At 44.4% G+C, this 16,378-nt stretch overlaps 1 protein-coding gene across 1 annotated transcript in view; it reads left to right on the forward strand.

Annotated features, from left to right (window-relative positions):
* LOC134541859 (PAS domain-containing protein cky-1) overlaps positions 1–16,378 on the forward strand; it is a 388,065-nt gene that overhangs the window by 159,106 nt on the left and 212,581 nt on the right. Inside the window, exon 2 of the mRNA XM_063385558.1 lies at positions 12,924–13,105. Coding sequence (XP_063241628.1) covers positions 12,924–13,105 — 182 coding nt within the window. The remainder of the gene's footprint in view (positions 1–12,923; positions 13,106–16,378) is intronic.

The following is a 16,378-nucleotide window of genomic DNA, read 5'->3' on the forward strand; positions in this document are numbered from 1 at the left end:
CGGTCTCGCGGGAGCGGTGATGTGGTTTAGGGGGGGAGGGGGGAGGGTGGTGGAGAGAATCGATTGGAACGTAGCGTCGAGTCGTCGGGGGTAAAGGCACGTCGACAGCTGGAATTTTTTTTTGTTTTTTGTTTTTATTTGTTTGTGAAGTTATTTTTTGATCGGCGGCTCGCGGCCGCGGCAGAGTGCTCCCGCGCCGACTGTCGCGCGACAGATAGCCGTGTCTGATAGCGGCTATCGCCTGGAGGAGCGTGGAGTCAAGGCCGGAGCTGTCGTCCCGTCGCATTAGCATAGCGCGGTCCAGGGGCTTCTCTCATGGCCCTTGTAGATCCCTGGAACTAGCATGGCCCTCGAAGAAGGGAAGCCTTCTTTCCACAGACGAGAGAGAGCCAAACGCCCGATCGTGCATCTTCGGTTTTTTTTTTTTTTGTTCATTGTAAATAAATAAGGCGGTGTTGATGAAAGGAAAGACCATAAACAAGGCAACGGTATTTATTTGTAATTGTTTTTTAGAGGAAAATACCTAATTGAAGAAACGTACTTCGTGGATTTGTGTATTTTTCATACCGCATAAAATCTAGGAAGTCTTTGTCTTCCACAAATATTCTCGGGACGCCCCATATTCCGTGAATGTTTTATTTTGGACAACTCATGAGGACTAATGGTCAATAAGGTTAGGTTAGCTACATTATAAATACTTTAAAAACATTGCGGACGGTTGATTTGGTTAGGATAGCTACATTAAAGATACTGTGAAATCATGTAAACAAAAAAAAGCGAGCATGAACTTCGGGTGTGGCTCTCTCGTCTGTGAAATGAAGGCTTCCCCTCGAAGAATGAGGGCCTGCCTGCTGTCGCGGAACCTCAACTGTGGAACGGGTTCGATGTCGAAACTATGTCTTAAACGGAAAACTTAACTTATATTCTAAAAAAATTTCTGCTTCTTGAATTATACAACGTACAAACCCCACGTGCAAAACTTTCGCCCCCCCCCCCCCCATCCTTAGTTAATCCTAAACATTTGCGCCCCTGATTGTTTGTACAGTCTTTCTGCATCACAGTCCTCACTCAGCGTAACGAAGTCTTTGATCCTTTAGCTATCCAGCGGTGTAATTAATATTTTGGATGGAGATGATAGATGTATAGCTGCAACATCAAAAACTGTATCCCCCGATTTTGTTATCATACTTTTATTGAATTGCCTCCCACTATGGAAGCAATTTAAAAGACGTATTCACGTCAAAAAGGTAATTTGAAAACGAATTTCTTCCTCGTGCTTCATTTGTTAGTTCACGTTCAACTAAAACATATTTAAAACGGTTATCTTCTTTCAGTGTGAGAAAGTTCAAAAGGTGAAAACACCATGCAATGAACACAACATCGTTGTTTTCTACGAGCATAACGTCTGCGTCTTATAAAAGTTTTCGGAGAACTCCGCTTCAAATATTAAAGATGGAAATTCAAGCTGAAACTCAAGAAGTTGAAAGTTGGGCTAATGGTATATATTGTTTTCACGAGTGGGATTATATATGAACTTTTATATTTATTGATGGTTCATGCAATTTTATATTTATTCTGAGTAATTAATTGAATGGATTATTTTTGTAATTATGGTTGTGCTTTACGTTTCTATCCCTTGTTCGCTAAATTTCACAGCATGTTTTACTTTCTGCCATGACTAGGGGCAGGCATTTTTCGTGAATAAATCTGAGCGCCTATTAGACCGCAACAAAGTATACCCGTACCAGTGGTTCCTTCCTTGTGATTGGCGGCCGTTTGCGAGAGAAGTCATTGCCTTATTTGACCGGGCCAATCAGGACTTGTTTGATTCCGCACTGACTCACTGTGATTGGTGTTGTAAAAATCTACATTGACCTGAAAGAAACTCACCCAATTAAGAAACACAGACGATGCTACAGTGAATTAACTTTCATCTAGTCTCGGAATCTTTTCGCGAAATATGCATGCCCCTAGCCATGACCCATCTAGCTGGGTTTTATTCAAGTTTATTAATCGCATGATTATTTTGTTGGTAGCCCCTCTACAGCTGCACTTGCGTTGACGTTTTTTTTAAATTTTTATTTTGCGTGTTGCGTAGTTTGTAGACGAGTATTTGAAACTGTAGTTATTGAACTTTTTTTGTTTTTGGGGTGTTGCGTTTTCTTTTTTTGTTCCGTGGTTCCTGCAGCCGGCAGGCAGGGTGGGCGGTGGTAGTGGACCCAGGGGGAAGGGAAGGGGCGTGGTGGGACGGTGAGGCATGCGCGGCGTGTCATTATGCTCCCCCCCCCCTCCCTTGCAGTCATTAGGTACCTGCCCCCCTGGAGCCGGGTGCGGTACGCGTGCGTGCCTCATCGGCCGGTAACCCCCCCCCCCCCCTGCAGCCCTGCGCGCGGTGACACCGTCTGCGCTACCAGAGGCTCAACCCGGGCGCCGGGCCCCGGGACAAGAGTGGCCCAAGTACACCGGTCACAGCACTTCCCCACTTCCGCGAGTAACCAGGGGCATGCATATTTTCGCGAAAAGATTCCGAGACTAGCTGAAAGTTAAATACACTGCAGCATCGTCCGTGTTTCTTAATTTGGTGATTTTTTTTATTGACGTGATAACGTCTTATAAATCGATGAACGCCGGCTGCACGCACGAAAAAGCATGAGCTAGGGACACCTGTATTTCGCGAATACATTTCGTGTCAAGGTATTTCACAAAATATTGTAGCTTTTCTCCTGTCGGTGAGAGGTGTCGTCCCGCTCTTGACGGGGCCAATGAGAATGTGGTCACCGTACTGCTGCACCCTCACAATTTGCCATGACTCTTAGAAAAAGCTACTGTGTTTTGTGAAATACCTTGACATGAAATGAATTCGCGAAATACAGGTGTCTCTAAGCATGACTCATTGTCACGTTCCGCCTGAGCCGAGCGTGCAAGAACCGGCCAACCACCGTGCGAGAAAAATCTTATATAATATCAAACAGGTTAAGGCGGGCATTTTAAAACCAGCAATTTAAAAAAATTTGATTTATTTGTACAATTTCGCTATTTCAAATTAACAAATTATTGACATCGATTTGATTTCAGTTTATTTCTATAACTAATTGTTCGTGATTATATTTAAACAAATTATTTAAATTAAACTTGCAAAAAAACTGTAAGTAATATTTGAAAATGAAAAAAAGTATGCAATTTTTCGTCAATGTTTTCTTATGACGTTATCACGTAAAATTATCGTCCGTAAACCGACTTTACAGACAACCCCCCCCCCCTTATTATTATTATTATTATTATTATTATTGTTGTTGTTGTTCCGGCCGTGAAGTTGCATTTAGGATGTAGTCGGGGCGGGCCAGGGGTCGCGGGATGTTCAGGCGGCGCGGACATAGGCGGTTGTTGCTCGGGCGGCGCAGGGCGGCGCGGCAACAGTAGGCCCGCGCGCGGGTGGATTTTGCAAGGGCCCCGGTCGCGGTGGATGCGGGGGAGTCGCCCGGTAGAAAGGGTCGGCTAGGGGAGTTGGGGGAAGGGAACCCTCCTCGCTACGTGGATGTGTCGGATTGCAAATGGGGCCGCAGTCGCGCCGGGTAATTGGCACCTTGGTCGGTCCTGGGGGGTGAGGCACACCCTGTGCACCGCGCGGTCACGTGTGGCGCTGGACTGCGGTCCGGTGGCGTGGCTGAAGGGTAAGGCACGACGCGACTGCCTACCGTGCTTTCATTCTCGGCTGGCCTCTTGGAGAATCAACCTCGTGTGGTGGGGGAAGAGATATCCACTTCCCGTTCCCTCGGGATGCCAGTTTATGGACACCTTCAAAAACAAAGTCTGATCGTTCATCATCCTGCAATAAGTAGGGACTGGAAAAATTCCCGGTTTCAATGGCCACTAGGATAGACTCCACGATTATCTATGTACTCGGGCAACTATCACCTGGTCATTGGCTACCGACTCGGGACACCTGTTTTACTGCGATTCTTATGATTCGATACTTCTTTTGTTTGAGTGTTTGCCATTGGCTCAGAGTCCTTCAGGTAAAATGCGGTCCAATCTCTGACGCAGCATTAAGCTAAACGAGTTTGGATTCCAGCCTGTCTCGAAATGAATCCGCGAATTTTTCCGGTCTCTAGCAATAAGGTCTGCAAAAGAAGCCATTGATTGCCCCGTTTGACTGGGTCATTCAGGACACGTTTTCCCTCTCGCTGGGATGGCTGTGATTGGTGCACCGGAAATAAACCCAAGCCAACCCACGAAAACGCTGGCAATGCTACAAAGTTTTTAACACACAGCTGGTCTGGAAATCGTTTCGCAAAAAAGTGCGTGGCCTCACGCATTATTAATATTATTATTATTTTTATTCGGTGACAGTCTAGAATAGAAATGTTCGTGCACATGAAGGTGTTTAATAGCTGGATCACGGGTTGTACGACACCATCTAGAGGACTATAGGCCAATGAAAAAAAAAAGTAAATCTTCTGATTAATAATGCGAAATGTGATCAAAAAATACGGCGAATGACTTTTTATAGCAGCAACTGCTGAAGCCACGTCTGTTTGAAGTAATAATCCCGATAGCCTTATCCTTATTGATCAGTATTGGTTGTAATTGAATTTTAATTTGTGTTATTGATAACAAGTTTTAAAGTAACAAGACATATTAAATAAATTCCCATGATATATTCAACTGTTAAGTTACTAACATTCGTGAAATTTAAGTTACACGGGATATATCTAAAAAAATCATAATTTTTGCTACATAATTCTTTGATTATCCAGTGCTAAAGAAGTGCTTAGGGTCATACGAAGTACTCATACCATTTTGAGCCTTAAAATCTAATATGCGATGTACAGCTGTAAACGTATTTCACAAATTCCATTTGAAACTTCCCTTATTAACTATATAGATTCTTGTTACTTCTTAGTCTAGGATTCAGTCATATTTCATTAGGCCTATTTTCTTTTTGAAGTTAATTAAATAAAACTAAAAAAAAATATATATTTTTTTAAAATTTATTTTTTTCTTCTACGCCACGTGCTTTCAGTCAGATAGCATCGGTTCGAGTTGATCAAGCAAGGAACTAGGTTACGCAATTGGGGGGGGGGGGGGGACAACTTCTCGCGACGCTCTTAGATAAGACATGTTTGCTGGAATCGGACGCGATATTTCCGAAAAAGGAATCTTTTTATGTCTACAATTATCTTATCAGCCATCTAATGGGCGCAGCCTTAATAGTGCTGCAGTAATATACGCGTATAAACGGTCCTCGCAGTGTGTCCTAAATACGTTAATAAATTATGGGGCAAGCCCAACTCTACGCTGTTGCAAATGTTTACGTAAATTTACGAAGAATGGTAGTTATAAAATTATCTGACCATCCTAATAAATTCCTGGGTGCTGAATTTTCTTACTTTGAATATGAACGCATGAGAGTTATCTTGGTTGGTATATGTTAACAAAACCCTCTCCATAACTTGTTAAGTTCACAGTAAACGCACTGTTGTTGGTTTTTTTTTCCCGCTGTTCAAGTCAGAAAAAAAACGTGAATTTAGAACCCGGTGTAGATTCCAAGAAGTCAGCTGATTGTAAGTAAACGAAAAACTCGTCCTTCAAGTGAAGTAAATTCTTCGTTGACAAGCACGTACATTATTTGTAATTAAAAAAAAAAAAAACATTTTTTCGATTGTATTGACCACATGTTAGCTGTTACGAAATTTGAATTCGTTGAGGCAAACCCCATATAGTTGAATGTATAAAATTGCTAATAGTTAACTACAATAAACATTTTATATTGTGGATACATTAAAAATCAACTTTTTTCTTTTTTTTCACAATTTAAATTTCATCATCGACTGTCAAACACTGTCTCAGAAAATCTTGAAAGTAAGAAATTATTTTAAAAAATTCATGCATCAAAATTGATGGTTGGTTATCGGCGTTCGTGGTAAATTTAAGGTGGAAATTATTAACAGTGTGCATCTACGCTTGTAAGAGTTTCAGTTCCCGATACATTGTCTCCGAGAGGTTCTTCGGGCAGCTTCCGTTCAGAATAAGCCGTGCTTTGATCATGTCCTACGAGGCAGTGACTAGATGAAGACTTCGCCCTTCCGATCAAACAAGAGTTTGGGCGCTTTAAATTCCGTACACGCTCTCGGTCACTGACCGCTGGTGTCTGAAAACACCCAGAATCTCGCATCCTAGTGGTTAAGGGCACAGCTGGGAAATCGCCAGTTCCATTCCATCTGTCGGAGTTATAGTCACGAGAGATAGATTTTTTTTCATCCCAGAAGTAAATTGACGTTCCTCCATATTTCTTGACAAGTTTTCAGCAGGGGCGTGCATATTTCGCGAAAAGATTCCGAGACTAGCTGAAAGTTAAAACCCTGTAGCATCGTCTGTGTTTCTTAATTGGGTGATTTTATTTAAGGTCAATGCAGATTTTACAACACCAATCGCAGTGAGTCAGCGCGGAATCAAACAAGCCCTGATTGGCCCGGTCAAATAAGGCAATGACTTCTCTCGTAGACGGCGGCCAATCACAAGGGAGAAACCACTGGTACGGGTATACCTTGTTGCAGTCTAATAGGCGCTCAGATTTGTTCGCGAAAAATTCCTGCCCCTAGTGTTCAGCAACAATGCCGGTAGTTCCTTGTTGGACGCCCTTACCTGGTGTCGTCCGTGATGGGCCCAACGGGAAACAGGTGTGTGGTCTGCCCAACCGCGCGGGGTCAGAAAGGCTGACACCACAGTCAGACTGTCTCGGGGCCCTGCCAGTGACAGCAAGCTGTCAGAGATCCTTCCCTCGGCCAGTACCTGGTCCGTATGATGCGGGAGACCGGGGGAGGCGCCAACAGTGCTGGGCTCAGGACACAGCCAACTGTCTGGTCAGCTGAGCGAGGTACAGAGGCTGAGGCGGCGACTATGCTGGGTTGGTGGCCCCAGCCGCTTATCAACAACAGTGAGCGATCCCTCACAGTTCTGTATATTAAAAAGCTCTGGAATGTTTTAAAAAATAACTGGAAGATACTCCCACACTACCCTTCAAGGGCGCATATTGGGAGGGGAACGTTCAGAATTGCCGGCCGCAAGGTCGGAATACATCTGCGCCTGGTCCGGCCGGAGTGCTGTCTGTCAGAGAGTCTCCCCAGCCTGCCCGACATGGAACCCAGGGTCATACTCAGAAGGGGTGATGAGGGATGTATACACCCTCAACACAATTTCATAAAAAACCTTCTAAATTTTTTTTTTGTAAATCGATTAGAAATATTCACGTGAATCTACAAATATGTGTGTGTTTGTACATTTACACGGAAAAAAACCTGTATCAGTTCAAAAATAGTGTTCGAAGCAATACTGGGTTAGGATTCTTTGTGCAGTCCCAGTACCTCCAATAGTTAGAATCAATTTGTAAACCGTTCACTGAATAGCTTTCCTGTATCGAATGATGGGCGCATCAATAAGCACGGTTAAAAACAAAATAAAAGTCAAATTATTGAATATTCGATTTACTTTGTACATTCATAAATAACCATAGCCATGTGCTGCACAAAGTTATAATATAGGTAATCTGTTTTAGTAATCCAAACTATTTCTTGGAAATTGGTTTTTCAAAGGATTATTTTGTGCATCGTTCCCACCAACAAAAAGGAAATAATTGGTAAGCGAACAGCGGGGGAAAGTAGTTCCATTATTTGTCTCTTTTCCCTCCCATCCATCAAGTCCACACACATATTAACAATTCTGCGTATGCTGCTGACGGAATCAACCACTATTATTCCGACCCAGGACCGACCAAGAAAACCTCTCGGCGGGGATTCCTCCGGTTTGTTTGCGGTGTAGGGAAGCGGGCAGACCGCGGCGGCTGTCCGGGTATCGCAGGCGCTGATCGGCCGGGGCGGAGACCCGCTCCTTCGACGGCGGCTGTCCATCCGGCTCGAGGGGGGCGGGGGGGGGGCAGTCCCCCGGGTCCTTGCCTCCGGAGTCCGGGAACTGACACACGCACTGCCGCGTCCAGAACATCGCGCGGACATCGTGCACGATCGCTCGTCGACGACTATTCATTGATAGAGACTGGAAAAATTCGCGGATTCATATCACGATATGATAGAATCCAAACAACTGTACCTTTATATTGCTTCTCTGATTGGCTCACAGTTAATCTGAAGGTCTCGAGCCAATGAAAAACGTTTCACCAAAAAAGTATCGAATCGAAAGCGTCCCAGTTGACAGGTGTCACCAGTCAGCAACCAATGAGCAGGTGGCATTTGCCCGAGTGTGTAGGGGATTGTGTAGTCTAGCCTAGAGGTCATCAAAAGCGCGAATTTTTCTAGTCTCTATTTATTGACAACGATGAGTAGAGACCGGAAAAATTCGCGGGTTCAATTACCTTTAGGTTGGACTCCAATATCCTTTACACACTCGGGCAAATGCCAACTGTTCTTTGGCTGCTGACTTGTGAGTTTTTCTCGACTGGGTAACCTGTGATTCGACACTTCAATGAGTGAGGGTCTCTAATTGGCCCCCAGTCCTCCAGATTAACAGTGGACCAATGGCAGAAGCAGCACTAAGGTATAATTATTTGAATTTTAGCATAACACGAAATGAATCGGCGAATTTTTCAGGTTATAACGATGAGTTAGAAAATTTCTTGTCGAACGCAGCCACAGTTATGTCAAATGTAAACGCGTGACGAACTCGCCCATCACGTGCCTCTCTCCGCACCTACTCACGAGGCAGTGAACTGGCACGCAGGCGCTTTCAACAACGATCTTGCAGATTAAATAACGAAATAATAACCGTTAAATTAGCCTTTAACATCGTTTTAAATTTTCACTACCATATTGGTCATACTTTGAAATAAATAAAAAAATTAACAGTTTCCACTTTCCAAAAAAAAAATATATAGTCTAATTGAAAGAAAATGAAATCCTGAAACTCTTACAAGTGCAGATGCAATATGTTAACAATTTTCACCTTGAATTTGCAAGAAAAACTGATTACAGCGTATCAATTTTTTAATGCATGCATTTTTCGAAATCATTTACTAACACCAAGATTTCCTGAGACAGGGTGTGACGGTCGATAATATTCAAATTGTTGAACATCTTCCAAATAAATAACAAATGTTGTAATCTAATGTACTCACGAGGCAATAATTTGATGTCAGCTATTGGTAGAGACTGGAAAAATTCGCGCTTTCGATGACCTCTAGGATAGACTCCACAATCCCCTACACACTCAGGCCATGCCACCTGCTCATTGGCTATTGACTCGTGACACCGGTCAACTGGGACGCTTGCGATTCGATACTTTTTTGGTTGAAGGTTTTTCATCGGCTCAAAGTCCTTCAGGTAAACTGTGAGCCAATAAGAGAAGCAATATAAAGGTACAGTTGTTTGGATTATAGCATATCGTGAAATGAATCCGCGAATTTTTCCGGTCTTTCTAGCTATTGGCAATTTTAAACATTCCACTAAAATATGGGATTTGCCCCAACTAAGTCAAATTTCATAACGGCCATCATCATTGTTGTGACCACACATAACTAGGGACACCTATATTTCGCGATTTCATTTCATGTTAAGGTATTTCACAAAACACTGTAGCTTTTTCTAAGAGTCGTGGCAAATTGTGAGGGTGCAGCAGTACGGTGACCACATTCTCATTGGCCCCGTCAAGAGCGGGACGACACCTCTCACCGACCTCAGCCAATAACCACAGGAGAAAAGCTACAGTATTTTGTGAAACACCTTGACACGAAATGTATTCGCGAAATACAGGTGTCTCTACACATACCTCATGAATTGACGTCAACCAGTTTCCTCACCAGCGGCGAGATTAGGTATTTGTGACTTCCGATACTGCTTGTGTTTGTGGCCACTAGCCCCCCCCCCCCCCCCTCCCCTGCCTTCCCCAGCAGATCTATGAGCTCGTGCAGGAGGGAGTAATTGTATCTTCTGGCACGTGATGGCTTGATGCCCGGCCAAGGCTAGTGAGTATAGAGGAGTTGAAATAACCGGTGGTTTCTGAGAAGGGAGAGCGGGATCGATGTCTAGGCCCGGTATTCCAAGACACGAAGATAAGGTAGGATGTGCTACCCATGTACCCTAACCGCATTCCTATAGTAGGTACGATAGGACACGGCCAGTCCCTTATTTATAGGGAACGGATTTACGTGTCCTCTCCGTGACCTATCTGTTGCCTAAATTCCGAGCAAGCGCAGATCTCAATTTTACCTTGATTTTGTCCTGATGGCGGAACCGCGTCTGGCGCCATTAACTGCGGAATGACAAGTGCGACGCTCGCTGGTGCTTCTAGCGCGGTGTCTCCTCTTGACTGGCGCGCAGTCTTCTCGTCGTCACAGGATAACTGTGAGATCTGAGCGGTAGCCATAGCATTAGATGGCATATAAATAAAGGTAAAGATGTAATGCAAGACATTAGAGCGCTTTCAAATATCTGTACCGGTTTTTTCCTCGCGTAAAAATAATTCTGAGAAACGCGTTTCAGCAATTTTCGCTCTTATAAAAATACATTTCAAAAATAACAACTCACCCGCAAACAAGACAGCACTCACGTGTTTTTGAAGTGAAAACTTCTATGGGAAGGTTTGGATAGGGAGTAAATTCGACATGGTCACGTGACGTGTTAAAGATAACACTATATCTGTTACATACTATTAGTATAACTTATTGCGTTTTTAAATCTTAAGTAAACGATTAGGTACTGTGCAGTAAAAAGTGAGTATAAAATATATTAATATTCTCATATAGATATTATAGTTTGAATAACGAAGTAAAACGGAGTCTTTGTAGCAATATAACCTAAAAAATTAAGAACATCATTATTATTTATTTATTAAATACCTACCATTACTATGCAATGCGTATTTTTATAGTAATTTAGGAGTTATTTTTACTAAAGTTGATAAAACAAATTTGCTATGTGATATTTTTTTTCTCGTAAAAATTGCGGAAAAGGGTTTTCACTTCTGTCGGCAGTCCTCATGAGCGCATTGGAATATTTTTTCCCCTCTGAAGCTGTGCACCCGCGCGTGTGTGTTGCGCGTGTGTTAGTAAGTGTTGTGGGGGGGGGGGGGGGGAGGGGTTAATTAAGCTGTCAGCCGCAACACGCCGGCGACACGTCAGGAAGCAGTAGTCGCGCAGCTGTCGCCGGAAATGCCAATCGGAACCAGATAAGACTCCAGGATGTCGAGGTTTGCCCGCAAGACGCGATGCCGCCACACACACTCACACACGTGCGCGCTGACGGGGTGGGCATCAATCAGCTCGCGGCGGCCCGCCCCCTCGCACCTCGCCGACCAACAGGAGAGGAGGGTGGGGGGTACCGGGCCCTGAGGGGCCGCGCCGGCACGTGAGAACATGAGCGATGTCCGGGCCCTTCTTCCCCTCCCCCCGCCCTGGTGCTCTGCGCCCGGAGAGACACGTGGCTGCGCTACGCGTCCACGCCGAATGTGGTTATGGGCCCCGTCTGCCTGCGCATACACACTCGTTTAGAACAATATACTTTGGAAACCATTTCGTAGGGGCAGGCATTTTACGCGAATAAATCTGAACACTTATTAATTAGACTGCAGCAAGGTATACACCTGCACCAGGGATTTCTTCCTTGTGATTGGCGGCCGTCCGGCGAGAGAAGTCGTTGCCCTATTCAACCGAACAACTCAGGACGCGTTTGCTTTCGCACTGAATTACTGTGATTGGTAGGGACCGGAAAAATTCGCGGATTCAATGACCTGTAGGATGAACTCCATAGTTCTACGTACTCTCGGTAAAATGCCACCCACTCATTGGCTGCTGTCTTGTGAGACGTCCCAACGTAGCAGCCTGTGATTCGATAAAGCGTCGGTTGGGTGTTTCTCACTGGCCCAGAGTCATCCAGGTGAGTTGCGAGCCAATAGCAGAGGCAGCACTGAGGTATAACTATTTGTATTTTAGCCTATCGCGAAATGAATACGCGAATTTTTCCGGTCTCTAGCTATCGCACAAAAAAGGTCGTAGTTGCAAAAAATGCAAGTGGTCAGATATTGGTTTTGGAATATTATTTAAGAATTACAGGTTTCAAATACAGAACCTTAGTAGCTCCATGCAACTTTTGATGAGATGAAAGTTTAACATATGAAATTAAATATTTAAGTAAACATAAATATACACTAATCAATAAAATTGATCTCGGGATGGGCTATCGCCTCCCCCCCTTCTGGAGCGCGCTTGCGCCGAATGTCGTTACGGGCCCCGCCTACCTGCGCACACACACGCAAATATTTTCTGAACGTTTGGAAAAGTATCCTTTGGAAACCATTTGCCAAGAAATAGTATCTATGGCTATTTTATTTTGCGTAATTGAAAAACTTTTTCGTTATAATACTGAGTATTTCCTTACGAAAATTGACTTTTAATTCAAGCATAATATTTTTGACGTGATAACGTCTTGTAAATCATTGAAAGCTGGCTGCACGCACGAAAAATTGTCATGTTCCGCCTGAGCCGAGCGTGCAAGAACCGGCCAGCAGCCGTGCGAGAAAATCTTCTATAATATCAAACAGGTTAAGGCGGGCTTTTTTAATTAATTGGGTGGGCTTTTTTAACTAATTGTTCGTGATTACATTTAAACGATTTATTTAAATTAAATGTGCAAAAACTGTAAATAATATTTGAAAATTAAAAAGTATGCAATTTTTCATCAATGTTTTCTTATGAGTTTTGACGTTATCACGTAAAATTATCGTCCGTAAACCTACTTTACAGACAACCCCCCCTTTTTTTTAAACCATGGAAAAGAGAATAGAATATTCAATAACTGTACTTCAGTGTGCGCAGTTAATACTGGAAAGCTGTTGAGTAGGCACTGTAACACACAGAGCATGCGAGTGTGCAGATGTACGCGGATGGCGCTGACGGGACCCTCCCCTCTCTCGGCCCGCAGGTTCGACGCGGCCAAGTCGACGAAGGGCGCGAGCAAGCTGCGGCGGGACCTCATCAACGCGGAGATCTCCAACCTGCGCGACCTGCTGCCCCTGCCGCCGTCCACGCGCCAGCGCCTGTCGCAGCTGCAGCTGATGGCGCTCGTCTGCGTCTACGTGCGCAAGGCCAACTACTTCCAGCAGGGTGAGTCCGCCCTCCCTTGCCGCCCTACCCGCGACCTGGTCTGCCCACACCGGACCGCCCTTATTTCTTTGTGCGGAATATTAATGTTCACTTAAATACTTTCGTTAATGTGCTAAAACTCTTCTTTCAATCAAAATTTGTACGAAAATACTAAATGTCAGTATTTGAGACCATATATTATGTGAATATCCCAAGGGCAATGTCATGATTATTAACTGCATCCTCCTGTGTGTGAGAGCCCTGCCTGAGAGGTCTTCCTGGAGCCGCCATTGGTAGAGACCGGAAAAATTCGCGGATTCATTTCGTGATAGGCTGAAATTTAAACATGTGTACAATTCTGCTTGTTCTGCTATTGGCTCGCGGTTTAACTGGAGCTCTCTGGGCCGATGTGAGACTATCGACCAAAGAAGCGTCGAATCACAAGCCACCCGCAGTGGGAGACGCCTCACAATTTAGTACCCAATGAACCCGCGTGTTTACTTGAGAAGTGCAGAGGATAATGGAGGCTATCCTAGAGGTCATTGAATCCGCGAATTTTTCCTGTCCCTAGCCATTGAGCAGGGGTAGGTCGTCCCCTAGAAAATTAAAAAAAAAAAAAACTAGCATTAAACTGTTAGTTATTTAATCCTTTTTCAAACTATTTTCGCCACAAAATCACAAAATAATTATTAACTTCCTGTATTCAACACCACAATATTCATTGTTAATTACTTTAATTAATATCCAAACCATTTCCAAAGCAGATATCATTTACACTACTATTTAAAATTGCAACATACAATTTCTAATAAACATGTTATTTTACTGAGCTTAATAAGCAAGGCTTGATTAAAAATGAATCAAGAATGTGCCGTGGTTGTAAAATTTTATTTTACTATTGTTTGTAAAATATTGATGTTTTGAATTCATGATGGGGTGGCTAAATACTGGGTTGGACAATTATGGAGAGGCAAATGTTACCCCTTGCCACCCCGGAATCACGCCTGTGCCTCTGCCAGCGATTCCTTCCGTCAGCAAGGACTGACGTGTTTTACCGAGTCGCTCAGGACGCGTTGAACCTCTACTCCTACTGACTTGACTTGATGCAAGCTTTTGGACGTCAAGTCATGCACTCCCATTGCACAAATCTTCCAAAGATAATAGTTATCTCTACTGACTTATTATGATTAGTGTGGTGACACTAGACAACTCACGAAACACAGATTATGCTACAGTCAGGGACATAACTAGACTAATTTCAACCACTTTTTTTTTTTTTATGATGTTGAACATCTTAGCTCTCGGTATGCGCTATTTGGTAAGAGTAATTTCGTGAATAGAGCAGAAGTCGCACGGAACGGAAATGTGTAACCACGGTGCTGCTATCTGTGGCGGATGGCGCAAATCGAAGTTCACAAAGCCAAAGGTAAACTTTATAGTAATAAGGTTTTTTTTTTTTCGCTTTTATTGGAGTCGTTTCGTTATATAGTTTAAAAATTTCGGTCTGGTAATCAAATGTATTAACAGTCGAAGTAGCGACAGGAAATTATAGCGCCGGGTGAAGAAACTAGTTGTGATTGGCGTCGTAAATATGGCTGAAAATACAATTCGCAATTATTTATCAGGCTTTGAATTATTTTAAAGAGTTAATTCTACGTTAAATTTCGTGCCCGAGTTTCGTTTTTATAAGACTATTCACACGTGGGGTTTTGTACGGTTCCGGGGTCAGATGTTAACACACCAGTGAGTCGCGAACACTGGAAGACTCGCGCACATGTCTCTTTGTGAACGCCTCGACGGCCGCACGCGCATGACGGTCGATTGGCAGGCGCGCGCGCCGAGCTGCCGTGAATCAGTCGTCCCGGGCGTCTGTGGCTGACGGCACTCAGTTGGCCGGCTGCCGACACCATGCCTCTCTCGCCGACACGCCCTGCGCGACGCAGTACGTGTTCGCCGACAAGAGGCGCGCGATTTGTTTCCTGCACCCAGTCGCCGGCGCCCACACGCGCGCGAGGATTAGGGCCAAGGGGTCATTTGAAACCAAACATGTTTTTTTTTTTCTTCAGACTATCTTGGCCTGCGTGGAGTAAAAAAAGACCGGATCCCCGCATGTGCACCTTTAGGTACGCTTCGGGTAGCGAACAGTCCAAACGAACATTCCAGATATTATTGTATGTAAGGACTGAGAACTGGCGTCTTTCCTTCTGGTCGGGGTGTATCTGTGTTAGTGAGGCGTTGATGACAAGCGCGACGCTCGCTGGTGCTTCTAGCGCGGTGTCGCCTCTGGACTGGCGCGCGGTCTTCTCGTCGTCCATAGGACAACTGTGATATTTGAGCGGTGACCGTAACATTATATGACGTAGAAATTAGAACACATGCATAAAAAAAAACTTACATTACTATTGACTAACATAATGTCGTCTCTGATATTTTCCCTATCTTTTCATAACTTCTGGGGAGAGGGGGGGGGGGAGATGATAAAATTACTCTCGTCCCTTCCACCTGAGGTCGCCACTGCTCCCCTGTCCCTCCGCCCTGGTTTCAGAATCTGAACTTAAGAACTTTAAACCACGGCTAGAGACACGGGAATTCCGCGCATTCGCCAAGTCACAAGATGGAATGCAAACCTTCACACTCTCGCAGTGCCGCAGTTATTGGGACACGCCCCTCATACGACCGTGAGCCGACGATGCCCAGCTAGGAGAGTGGTGAGCGGATCAGATAGCGCCGATTGAGAAAGGATGAAAATCTTTCTCGCTAAGAAATCAAACCATAGGGAAAAGCAAACGTGGGTCGAGCACACCTTTCTGACTTTTGAAGTCCACTCTGAGACCAGACGAATCGGTGAAATTTCCTGGTCTCTATCCGCGGGGTTATGTTGGTTCAGGAAAGTGGTAATAGGTAGAGACCGGAAAAATTCGCGGGTTCAATGACCTCCAGGATAGACTCCAATATCCTCTACACACTCGGGCAAATGCCAACTGTTCATTGGCTGCTGACTTGTGAGTCGTCTCGACTGGGTGTCTGTGATTCGACACGTCTATGAGTGAGGGTCTCTAATTGGTAGAGACCGGAAAAATTCGCGAATTCATTTCGCGATAGGCTTAAATACAAATAGTTGTACCTCAGTGCTGCCTCTGCTATTGGCTCACAACTCACCTGGATGACGCTGGGCCAATGAGAAACACCCAACCAAAGCTTTATCGAATCACAGGCTGCTACGCTGGGAGGTCTCACACGACAGCAGCAAATGAGTGGGTGAAATTTGACCGAGTGTACGTAGAACTATGGAGT

Source organism: Bacillus rossius (assembly GCF_032445375.1).
Source record: "Bacillus rossius redtenbacheri isolate Brsri chromosome 4 unlocalized genomic scaffold, Brsri_v3 Brsri_v3_scf4_2, whole genome shotgun sequence".
Taxonomy (NCBI): domain Eukaryota; kingdom Metazoa; phylum Arthropoda; class Insecta; order Phasmatodea; family Bacillidae; genus Bacillus; species Bacillus rossius.